The sequence below is a fragment of the Nanorana parkeri genome, unplaced genomic scaffold (assembly GCF_000935625.1).
Source record: "Nanorana parkeri isolate BGI_ZX_2015 unplaced genomic scaffold, ASM93562v1 scaffold38, whole genome shotgun sequence".
Lineage (NCBI taxonomy): Eukaryota > Metazoa > Chordata > Amphibia > Anura > Dicroglossidae > Nanorana > Nanorana parkeri.
In genome coordinates this window covers 2,836,111-2,849,228 of record NW_017306306.1, presented here as the reverse complement: position 1 = coordinate 2,849,228, position 13,118 = coordinate 2,836,111, and the positions used below count along the sequence as shown (strand labels likewise).

General features: G+C 40.8%; 1 protein-coding gene across 2 annotated transcripts in view; it reads left to right on the top strand.

The window, feature by feature from the left end:
• NPR3 (natriuretic peptide receptor 3) overlaps positions 1–13,118 on the top strand; it is a 93,354-nt gene that overhangs the window by 30,638 nt on the left and 49,598 nt on the right. For both annotated transcript variants that reach the window (XM_018570350.1, XM_018570342.1), the window contains exon 3: positions 6,589–6,755. In XM_018570350.1, coding sequence (XP_018425852.1) covers positions 6,589–6,755 — 167 coding nt within the window. The remainder of the gene's footprint in view (positions 1–6,588; positions 6,756–13,118) is intronic.

Sequence of the window (13,118 nt, the reverse complement as noted above, 5' to 3'; positions counted from 1 at the left end):
GTCTACAAAATGATACATTTCTAACATAGTATTTATTTAACTTGTTTCTTTAATAATAATAATAATAATAATAATTCCTCTTCTAGCTGGTGTGTCCTGCGTAGGGATTGGCATTTATAGCCTGATTATTGCAAACCATGTGAACGCTAAGAGGGTCATTTGTGGATTGTGTGAGGTTAGAGGAGATATAAACCACATTGCTAACAATACATATATACTTTATCATGTTCCTTTAATTTTAAGTGACACAAAACCCAGGAGTGACATTTTTAAAATACGTTCAAGTACCCTAACTATTAACAAAAATTTACCTTATTTGTGTATCACTCGGATGTAGATCCTCAAATCATCTCTGAATTGGTGCTGACACTGTCCTTCCCTCTGGAGGGGGGCTACTTTTGTTCCCCATGGTCCCTGTGTGTGTTGTAAAGTAGCCACCGCTCCAAGATCACTCCTGTGATGGACTACAATCTCACGTTTAGTTTACTAATTTGTATTGAAGTTATTGTCCATCATGGGAGGGAGCTTGGAGCGGTGACTACTTTACAACACACACAGGGACCATGGGGAACACAAGTAGCCACCCTACAGAAGGAAGGACGGTGTCAGCACCAATTTAGAGATGATTTGAGGATCTACAGACAAATCGGATACATTTTTGTTAATAGTTATGGTACTTGAATACATTAAGATTTAACTCCTGAGTTTAGTGTCACTTTAAAAAGCAATTTTCAATATTTTTAAATCTGCAGCTTTCATTAAAAAAATACTTGGTGATCTTACCATTGAATCTTTTGTTTAGGCACTCCCTGTTATAGGGTGACAATGCTCTATCCATATCGTCCAGTTCTTCTTCTGTGTTGCCACCCTGTCGCATGGACTTCCACTGGAGGCTAAAGTGGCTTTTTTAGCTCAAATTACACAGACATGGCCTACTGTTGTCACCATTAGGAGACTCCCCCAAGAAATGCCATACAGCCATTACTGTTGCACTTGTAGACAGGAAGTGGCTGCAAGAGATTCATCAGCACTGGGATGCAACAAAGAATGGAAAAAAAACCTGCAATACAGCATTTTATTAATAAAAAGGAAATCACCTCTCTGAAATGATGGCAGATAGCAAAGAAGCTAATGCTTCCCTTGCTATCTGTTGTTTTTTTTTTATTCTGACACCTGCTGCCGTCAGAATAAAAAAAACCCAAAACGGACAGCATAGGGTTGAATAGCTAGATTGCTATTGGCTATTTCAATTTGCAATAGCCAATAGCAAGCTGGGTATTGGACCCACCCACTGCTGCTGTCAATCAGCAGAGGAGGACCTGATGGAGAACTTCAGGTCCACCTCTGCTGATTGACAGCAGCAGTGGGCAGGTGCAATAGCGGGTGCATTCATTCCTATGCTGTTTTTTTTTTCTTTTCTCTGACTGATGGCGGCCGGTGGCCCAGATGTTTAAAAAAAAAACAGATAGCAGGGAAAGGTTTACTCTGGTGAGTAAACCTTTCCGGGATAAAATGTTTATCTCCCGGGTGTCCAGGAGCCGCTATCTTATTGCGGGAGACTCCCGGAACATCTGGGAGAGTTGAGACGTCTGGACTAGTTTCAGAAATCAGGTTATTGCATTTGAATACAGACTTGTTAAAGAAAACATTTACTGTATTTTCATTGAACACATATTTTGAGTTATTTCCTTTTCCCTAGTACATAAAGGATCAACGTCATGTATCATGTACGCGATAGCAACTTGAGTCTCTGCAGCCATTCCTACAACTACATTATTGCACCTTGCTTTTCCATTTATTTGTTGCTGCATTAAAGAGATGTAGAGATTGGTAGATTAGACACAACATTAGCACCACAATTACCTTGCCTCACTGTGCTTTGTTTTCAATAGCTTACTGATTTTAAATACATTTTATGGTTGGCATAACAATGATGTAATCATCACTTGGCAAAGTAGTTACAATTCAGTGAAAAATATTGTTAATGTTTGCAATAGCTATCTATTGGGGATTCATTGCACAACGGTAATTAATTTTAAAAAAAACAGTCTACTCTTCCTTGATCTGGAACTGATGCATGATGCAATAGAGATGTTTGCTTGAAAACTCACAGCTAGAAATTTCTATTTACATCAAGCTAGTTGCCTTCACTTTAATGGGATACAGAATATTCGATCTACGTGATTTTGCAGTTAAAGGAGAATTATGGGGAGAGTGAAATACACTCATCCCCATAGTTAGAGCTGACGTGTGTCACTGAAGCTGTCACAGGTCGGCTCTGTTGATCGAGAACCAATCGATCACATATCGCTGATCACTCAGTTCCCGATCTTCTCCCTGCAGGGAGCAGTGACTGTGTGTCAGATTAACTGAAATTTATTTATTCTCCCTTAAGTAGAGGCGATTTTATCGCCACCTTGTAAAATGTTGATTCAAGCATTACCTGTTTACCTTGGGGGATCAGGAATCATTTTTTTCCCTGTTAGATTAAATTGGACCATACTTTATAAGGATTTTTTGCCCCTCTCTGGATCAATTGGTGGAAAATGCAACTCAGGATGGAAATAGATGATTTTACATTGCATAAGTTTATTGAAAGGATGCCACAGCAAATGTGTGCCGTAATCAAAGCTAAAGGTGGTTCTACAAAATATTAGAGTGCGTGAATTTTTTTGGCCAGGCAGTGTATTTGAAAGTGTTGGCAAACTGAGAACTGTTATTTATTTGAATCTGATTTTTCATATTAGGTTTAGTCTACAGCTAATGACCTCTCTCACTGTGCACCTCCTACGAGCATTTACCATTTTGTACCTTTACTTGATTTTAATGTTTCACCCTAAGGCCTTTTTCACACCACTGTCCTGTAAGGTGGTTTCCATGAGTCAAGGTGTCTCTTAAGTATGCTTTGTCACTTGGATTGGTATTTTTTCAGTCATCTAAACAATAAGCAGGAAACATTTATGTTTGTCTTTACCTAGTACAAGGAATTTCCCTCTTACCAGTGCACTCAAATACTAAACCAGACTGCATTCTGACAAAAAAATTAGTTTACAATAACTCCACACTTATCATCGCTTTTCGTTTCCTTGTGTATTATTTGGAATCAGCTTATCTTGGCATTTTAAAGTATTTTTTCTTTCCTGTTAACTCTATAACTGCATACATTACAAGAAATGAAATTATATGAGAGGTCAAACAACACAGTGGAGAGAGAACATCAGTTTTACTATTTCTAAAGGATTCTAGATTCTTATTGGAGACTATGCCATGGGCTTTACAAGTGCAATTGAACATACATTACAGTAAAAATTGAAAACTAATATGGAACACCATACACATATAAAGAAAGAATACTCTTTAACCCAGTTGCATACATTAATGTAACTTTAAAGGAGAACTATGAGGTGAGTGCTTGTCACTCACCTCATAGTTCTAGCCGACCTGTGACAATGAGACTGTCACAGGTCGGCTCAGTAGATCGGGAGGTGAGCGAACACATACCGGCGTTCGCTCACCTCTCGATCCTGTCACGGCTCTCTGCCATGACAGGGGAGGGGCTGGATTCCCCCCTCCCCGCTCCGATCCGCCAGCGCTGACTGGCGGAACGGACGGGGGAGGGGGTGGGTACAGCTGGCTCTGCCTCTAGATAGGCAGAGCCAGCTGTCAGTCACGCAGCTGGGCGGATCCCGGCACAATTGACGGGATCCGCTTCAGCTGCGGCGTCTCAGTATATCGCGAGAAACTGCGGTTACCCTAAGGAGAACTATGGGGAAAAGCCTTAACCCCATAGTTCTCCTTTAAAACTAGTAAAACTTGCTTTCTTCTTCTATCTTTGCAATTAAAATATAAGTAAATAGTTACATTAGTGTTGATTTACTAAAGGCAGATAGGCCTGTAAATTTAAAAAGGCAATTTCCTTTTAGTTTACTGATTGAGTTAAAACTCTGCTAACTTCTATCCTCCAATCACGTGTCGATGATATATCTTTGCAAAGAGAATTTTCACTACCACTCACTAAGCTAATGGGAAATTTCCCTCCACAGTGTAAAATTCCCTTGCAAATTGAGCGGCCTATTTGCCTTTAGTAAATCAACCCTTATTGTATTTTAAAAAATGTCACTGTAACAACCGCTCACAGCAACATTGAAACAGAAGCTATCAAACTGACAACAGGTCCTGATTAGGATGGACATGAAAATATGCGGAAGTACTACGTATGTCCTGGCAGCTTGAATGAATCCCTTCAGGGCATATCTAGTACATTCTTGATCCAAAAGTGATTACAGAAGAACTCTGGGCAATTGTTTTTAACCCTTGCAGTGGGGCTACCCCCACACTACATGGTTAAGTGCTTATTGTTGACTAGAGACGAAAACAGCAAACAAAATACTAACCTGAACCTCAGAGCCAGCTAGCTGTTAGAACGGTCCCTGATGCCTCGCTGCCCACTCTGCTCCAGCCGCCTAAGGTCCTATGAGTTATTACATCCAATAGAGTGCATAGGATATAAGGATGTCAAGGGACATTCCAGCGTAGCAGCTAGCCAGCTCCAAGGTTAAGGTGATATTTCTTTGTTATTTTCGTCCCTAGACTTTAAAGGCCATCTCAGTTTTGGGACTTGTGACATTCTAAAGCAACAAGGGCAAGTGCTGATCAGCTTCTATGGGTAAATGAAGCGAGCTGTAACATAGGTTTGAGACGCATCTGAGAATATTCGAAATTCATTGAAGGTGCATTTGACCTTCAGTTGACCTCCTTCTGACCTGCAATTGTCTTACTCCAAGCTGCGTTTGCATTCCCATAAACTTATATAGAGAAGAGAACAATAGCAATCTGATTGCTTAGATTGCTTAGTATAAGGGTTTTTGAACCACCTGTTCATCATATCCAATGTATTACTCACTGGAGTAATAATGCAGCCAGACGAGCGCGGCTGCATAGCATTCACACAACCTCTACCAGCTATAGTTATTTATGCCCTTCTGTCTATAACCAGCCATATTTATTGCTTCACCTGTAAATGAGACTTCTAGCTTTCTGAATAGTTGGGATGAACAGAAAGTGTTCTCGGATTAGTAGAAAGTTGTGTTTCCTGTCTGCCATGTTGTTCCTATGTTCACTGAAAGGAGGAAGCATTCATATTCACAATTATCTATTTGTTGTATTCTGTTAATAGTAGTCAGCCCGGAATCCAAAATGTATCATAACTAGGAATGCACCAATACCAGTTCAGATACCAGTGCAGATACTTTGCATTTTCATGAGAACTACCAGGGTGGCAGCGGTTGCAGCTGGGACCCGGCTCTGGCGCTCCACCACTGTCCTGAAATCATTAGTCTGTATTGTTTTAGAAAAAATGTGAAATGATAATAAACAAAAATGTATCAGAACTTGTATCCATGAGTACTTGGGCAAGTATCAGTACTTGTACTTGCAAAAATGGTTATCGGTGCATCACTTATATATATTTATAAAAACAAAATCATACATTAAAACAGAGATGTACAAATCCCAGGAGCTCCGTGTGCTCCTTAAAAATGACAGCTGCCTCCTAACTTTTGAATTTTTCTCTAGTCTAGTCTTGGAGCTGGAAAAGTATCTGTACTTGTACAGAGTACGGTACTTGGTATCGGTGCAGCTCTAATCATAACTGTAGTATCTGTAGTCTTTTTAAAGTGTGAATGTTTAAAAAAAAACTGTTTCCGTTTATAACTTTTACACTTTAAACTTGATAACATACTTATTGTATGTAGGCAGCCATATTTATTTATTATATATAATATAATGCCGACAATTTACACAGAGCATTACTTACTGCACAATTACATTAGTCTCTGCCCCCATTGAGCTTTCAATCTAAGGTCTCTAATCTTTCACACACACATACAGGGCCAATTTAGACAGGAGCCAATTAACCTTCCAGCATGTCTTTGGAGTGTGGGAGGAAACTGGAGTACAAGGAGGAAACCCATGTAAGCAGAAAGAGAACATATTCACTTATTGCATTTGCATATTGTTTTTTTCTCCTTTTCCAATGTTGCATATATTCCTCAGAGTTTAAAATGATGGACTGTATCTGACACCTCCTACACCCATCCACCAAGGACTGCTCTCCACACTGTAGACCTGTTGGTGGGATGTCTGGAGTTGTACACCGTAAATTTATCCCTAAGATTAAACGCCAGGCATATGTAAATAATACCAGTTGATGTAGTTCTGTATTCATAATGATATGAACAGACTCTTTACAAATCCATAGAGTATATTTAAACAGATGAGATATACTGAAGAAAAATGCATATGCATATGTGAACAGGCCCTAAGATGTTTGCACTGTATCCTGGATAGTATCAAGTGGGCTCAGGTATAGGGGAACTTAACTTGCTTGTTTAAACATCTGCAAGCCATACCCTCATTTTTTTTTCTACTCGACTGGAACATTTTAAGACATAACAAACAATAGTCTATACTGTTATTTACAAACATATGTATTTACTGAATGCCTTATGTAGGGGCAGTTCCAAACTGAGAAATTTCTTTTTTTATGGTGACTGGCCGAGCTTGTAAATATTTTTATATCTCCCCTAGGAGATGGCTCGTGGAGGCGAGGAGACAAGCACGACGTTGAAGCAAAGCAAGCATACTCATCCCTGCAAACAGTCACTCTACTCAGGACAGTAAAACCAGAGTTTGAGAAGTTTTCCATCGAGGTGAAAAGTTCTGTTCAAAAACTCGGACTCAATGAAGTTGATTACGTAAGTAGCTGATGACCAGGCAAAGGCTTTAGCTGTCTGTAAACATCCTCATAATTTAATCAAAGGTGACAAGATGTTCTACCCTGCGCACCTCTCACTGGTTGCTGGGAATCACATCAGTATTCCTTTGCTGGAGATGCTTTTGCATTTTTTGCTTAATTGTAGTATATACTTTATACAGTACAGTTTTGCTTTTTACAGTTCTATAGTTTATAGAGTGAAAAAATATATTAGCTGCAACATCAAAAAATAATATGAATGGGAAAACTGGGGAAGGCTAGATGGAGCTATCAGAGCACAGTGTGCAGAGCAGAAAGACATGGAGTAAATATAATAGAGCAAAGACTACAGAGTGGAGCAGTGTAGAGTAAATAACATACAGCACAATATACAGCGTGGGACAGTCAGGGCCGTATTTACTCTCTCTACTGCCCCAAGGCCAGGTTTCTCAATGCACCGCCATCCCCCCCCACCCACATACTCACCACCATTCTCATCATTTACCCATGATATTAATATTAATAAAGCTTAATATATAAAGCAATGCAAATCTGACCTTACCTATACTCACCTTACCTATTGTGATGCTCACCAGTTCTCTGGAGAACACCGACCTGCAGATAGTACATTCTGATACGTTCAAGGAGCTTCCCCCCACACCTGCCGCAGCCATGTACAGCTAACCACCTCTGAACCACAAGGGCCTCAGGAGGATAGCGTTGGGACGTCTCCTGATCTGGTGCTGGTGTTCCAGTCTGGGATTCTGTTATAACATCGGCCCTGCACTGCATACGAGCAGGAACAAGACCCCGAGGTTGCCCCCCCATCTGCCTGACGTTGGGACTTGGGGGTGCACTAGTGTCACCCAGGTGTTGTCCGCACCCCCCAGTAACGCCACTCCTGCCCCTCTACTCCCTGTCGCTCTGAGGCCATGGCCTCTGTGGTCTTGTGGGGAATCCGGCCCTGGGAACAGTATAGAGTATATAACATAGAGCAAAATGTACAGAGTTTGGGATATGTACAATATAACATAGAGCACAGTATACATAGTATTCGGATTGGGAGTATATAACATAAAGCACAGTGTACATGTTAGGATAATGAGATCAGATGATCCTCAAACTGGGAAAAAGGTACAGACAACAGTGCCACCCTAATTTCATTCACAAGTCAGCTTCAGACACAAAGCAGGTCATCATAAATTCCAGTAACTTCCCTTTGCAGAAGGTGGTACAATTACTAGCAGTATCGTAAGTCCTGTTTAGCCAGGATCTGCTCAGCCTGTTATTGAGCCCAGTCGTAAATGAGTAATTAGCTGCCATAAACCAGCAATAAGTGTGGAAAGCCAAAGACTTTTAATGAAACCCTATTGTGAAATAGTCATTAAAAACATTCCAGAAATGGTTTAAAGCAACACACATGTTGATCTGGTGTTTTTTAACTGCCAGAACCAAAACGTATTCATATTCCATAAATCCTTATATGATAAAATTGCATTCCTAACAAGTGTGTACCCAAATGTATACGTAAATAACAACGAAGGAGGTACCAAACAGGCCTAGCCTAACACTCTAAAGCAGCGGTCGCCAACTTTTTGGACCTTATGGACCACTAAATTAATAATTTTAAATCCCGCGGACTACTAATATGAATTTTTTTTAAATATAGATATATTCTCATATTTTTTGTTTCCTCATATATAAATATATTCTCATATGTGTCTGTGTATCTATATGTAGTCCGGGTACTGATGAGATGCCCCGCCTCCTGCAGAGCCTGCACTGTACTGAGAGCCACGCATTCCTTGTGACAGCCGCTGCTTGAGTCAGTGAGAGGCAGCCCTGAAGCCTCCGTGCCCCTTCAATGACAGCCCAGCTGCACGGTATCAGAAGGGCCCGGGGACCACCAAAATTGGCAACCGCTGCTCTATAGGCAGATTGGTAATATAACATTACTCCTAGGCGATGTATCCAGGTTATATGTCTGTTCTCTAACAAATCGTGATTTAATTCTGTGCAATAATATGTTGGTTGTCGGACTGTCTAACAAGGTCAACTGAAAATATTGATGCATTGAGAAAATATGGCTTTGAGGAATTGTGTTGACATTGTGTTATAACATTTCTGTAAACACCCTCTAAAAAGTCAACAAAAAGCTGCTGCAATTGGCAGCTGTAGCCCTCAGTTTAGCACCTATTAAGGATTGCCAAGGGTCATTCCTGAGAGCCAATGACCTTAAAACAGCAGATTCCACTTGCTGTACAACAGTTTGCACTCACAGCCAAAACCAAAGACCATGGGAACTTTGCTAAGTATGTTTCACGTTTAATTCCATTTGTTTTACTGTTGGTTATTGTTTGTTTTGTAATATATTTTTTTTGTATATATTTTCATGCACCATTTTACTTTCTTTTTATTAATACAATATTTTTAAACCTTTAGGCCTCATTCACACAGCAAAGTGTTGACCCGTAAAGATCCGTGCGGCGTGCACGTCCGTATTGGGCCGTTCACGGGAAGGACAGGTGCTGCATGTGATTGTACGCAGCAGCCTGTTCTTCTCTATGGGAGGACGCGGCCGTACGCTGACCCAAGCTTCACATCCGTGCAGGTACAGTTGTCTGTACTCGTACGCAAACAGGATGTATCCTGTCTGCAGCACATGTCCCTCCCAGGATTGGCCCGATAGGGCCCTGTACGCCGCACGGATCTGTACGGGCGGATACTTAGCTGTGTGAATGAGGCCTTAAGCTAAATCTCTATATGCTCTAATCAGAAATTAAAGAATTCTTGCTTCTTTGAAGAAAGCTACCATATATAAATATCTTTTACATTCTTGTCTGGTGTGGCACAAAGTGTCACAGACATTTTTTAAAGAGCAGAATTGCTACATCAGATCGGTGTGTATTTCCATTAGATCAAGTGGTGGCAGCTACTGTTTGTGTGTGTGAAGGGTTAACCACGCAGTTAACTGTCCCTCTGACAATCACTCTTAGTCTGCTGGTGCTTAGATTGTTGTCCTGAAGGCTGGAAAATCTGTGTGTAGGGTGAGGCTAAGAGAGCGATACGTCACATTCTGATGACAGCGATGGGATTTGAGAATGCCTCCATCACAACACAGAGTGGAGGGGTATGGAGTATATAACATAAAGCACACCTTACAGAGAGGAGGGGTATGGAGTACATAACATAAATCACACTTTACAGAGTGGAGGGGTATGGAGTATATAACATAAATCACACTTTACAGAGTGGAGGGGTATGGAGTATATAACATAAAGCACACCTTACAGAGAGGAGGGGTATGGAGTATATAACATAAAGCACACTTTACAGAGTGGAGGGGTATAAAGTATATAGCATACATCACACTTTACAGAGTGGAGGGGTATGAAGTATATAACATAAATCACACTTTACAGAGTGGAGGGGTATGGAGTATATAACATAAAACACAGTTTACAGAGTGGAGGGGTACGCAGTATATAACATAAATCACACTTTACAGAGTGGAGGGGTATGAAGTATTTAGCATAAAGGACACCTTACAGAGAGGAGGGGTATTGAGTATATATGTAACTTCTAAGGCCTGGCTAGTAGCTCAGGACCTGAAATTTTGAGCCCTGGTATAGAGTATATACCATTAAAGCACACTTTACAGAGAGGAGGGATTTGGAGTATATAACATGAAGTACACTTTAGAATAAGGAAGGGGTATGGAGTATATAACATATAGCACAGGGTACAGAATAGTGAGGTATGAAGTATATAACATACAGTCCGATGTGCAGAATGTAGCAGTATAGAACACATTTGCAAGAGATTTAGGAAAAATCATTGAATGGTTGTACTTTGTACTACATTGATTTCAATATCCTGCTTTCATTCAGACCAGAGTTCTTTTTAGGTCAGCTACATTGTAGGGATAGTGTCTTTTTAAACGCTGCTAAACAGAATGACCTGTATAAATATTTTATTCCACAAATTAATTTAGCTGAAATAAACAGCCTAATTGCAAAGTACAGCTATGTCTTTTTAAATTATGCTGAAGGTAATGACCTATATCATTTTCTTTTTTCATTCAAACATTCATTTAAAATAAATAAATTGCAAAAACATCTATTAGCAAGCAATTAAATTCTTCCTCTTCCTCTTTTGCAATGAATTAAAAAATGTGTAAGGCATTGTTTCAGTTCTGTCTGTTTGTTCTGAAGATCCTGTGACACATTGTCATGTTATTGTCCTGAAGTAAAAGCAGAGCAAGATGCAGAGCCTAAAACTTTCCAACACTAAGGGCCCGTTCACACCAGATGCAGTGCGTTCTGGCCAGAATCGGACCGGGTCACTTTTTAGTGGGGCAGGAGGGGGCGTGGCGGGCCATTGAAGTGAATGGCACCGTAGCCATGCCCTCCGGCCGCAATGCAATTGCCCGCACGGGATCGCAAGGCACATTGTGCCTGCAGTCCAGTCCGGTGCCGTGCAATCAAAATAGTGCTTGCAGCATTTTGACTGCACCGCATCGGACCAGACTGCAGGCACAATGTGCCTTTGCGCTTCCATGCGGGCGATCGCATTGCGACCGGCTCTCTTTTTTGCCAGGCAAGAGGTGAATAGCACCGTTGCCACGTCCCCCTGCCCGGCAAAAAAGAGATCTGACCGCAATGCGATGCAGTGCGTTCTGGCCAGAATCAGATCGGAACACACTGCATATGGTGTGAACGAGGCCTTAGGTTTAATGAAAAGAAGTTTACTGGGAGCACAGTAAGCATGCTGCAGCCAGTGATAGGATGTTGTTACTCTATTGTTCTATACTTGAGTGCTTGACGCTTCCAAAAAGAGATGTGAGTGCATGGTTAAAATGATGAACATGGGTAACCCACATGGATATTCTTTGCATGTTGAAGATGAACTCCAGGCCCAAATACTTTTATTTTAATATATTTCATAATTATCAAAAGTATATACAGACATTTCAACTCTCCGGGATGTATGGAAGTCTCCCGCTATTAGATAGCGGCTCCCGGACACTGTGTCCGGAAGAGAAACATTTTCTTCCAGAAAGGTTTACTCTGCTTATCTAGATAAGAAGATTCCAATACTGCTGTGGAAGAGGGGATAGGCCAGCTGGCCGGCAGGGGGCTTTGGGTGAGTAAACCTTTGTCATTTTTGTCCCTAGACACAAACAAGCACTCAACCCTTGCCGTGTGGTGGTAGCCCCACTGCAAGGTTTATTAAAAAAGTTTTCCTAGAGAGCTTATTTAATGAATATAGTATGGTAAGGGAGCCTTTATGTAAAAAACAGACCTTGCCTTTTAATGCAATGTCTACTTTAATGTTAAAATACTACATTTATCACAACACCATATAAACATTGCAGACACTTTGTTGGGAGATATATTTCCCTACAATTCCAAAGCAGATACATATGGCTTGTATAAGATATGGGATGCAGGCCTGCCATGTGTTGTACTGAAATTATTGCACATGGTTGTTAAAGTGGAGCTGGCAGCTGGAATTTTTCATTTAGCAATGCAACAGGAACCATTATCAATCGATCTTGATAGCGCTGGAATATATATTCCAATTAAAAAGGCATATTCTGAATTGAATTTTTTACATAATTTAGCAGCTGTCTATAGAAGTCTGGGTTATATAGTTATTGGTCGGTTTTTTAACTCTCTCGGACTAACTATAAGAAATGTTAGATTATCCTTAGGTGAGCAAATCCTTTACCTATTGAAGAAGGGGAACGGAAAACTTCATAGCACAAAGCAATATAGGGATGCTGTTCTCCCCAATTTAACATAGAGAATTGTGATACCCTTAATTGGCTAACTTAAGTCATTGGAGATGCAAGCTTTTGGAATGCCTTACATACGAAATGGTCACCTTGAAAGTTTGCATCCATAATAGTTTAAAGCCCAACTCCACTTTAAAAAATATCTTCCTTCTATCTCTCCCCCTGCCCCACCCCACCCCCTAACCTAGACAGCCAGGTGTTTTGTTTATCTTACCTGGAGAAGCAAATTATACTCACCTGAGTCCCCCCATCCTGGTTTCCGGTGGCGGGGACCGCTAATCCAGGGCCGCACAGTAACCCTTGCAAGCCAGTCCCCTTGACTCCCCTCAGGCTGACATCCATAGTCCACTGGATCTTGACAGAACACCTCCAGTGGAGAGCCAATAAGAATTAGGTTTAGATTTGTTCCATGTTCATTGTTCACACCATGTCCATTGAGATGGGTTTCTCTGCTTACCATTGCACATGAATGGCGTGAACAGGGCACATGAAAAACAATTATTTTCTCTGTCCCTTGTTCACACGATACATGGGGTGATGGTATGCAGAAAACCCTGCTCAACA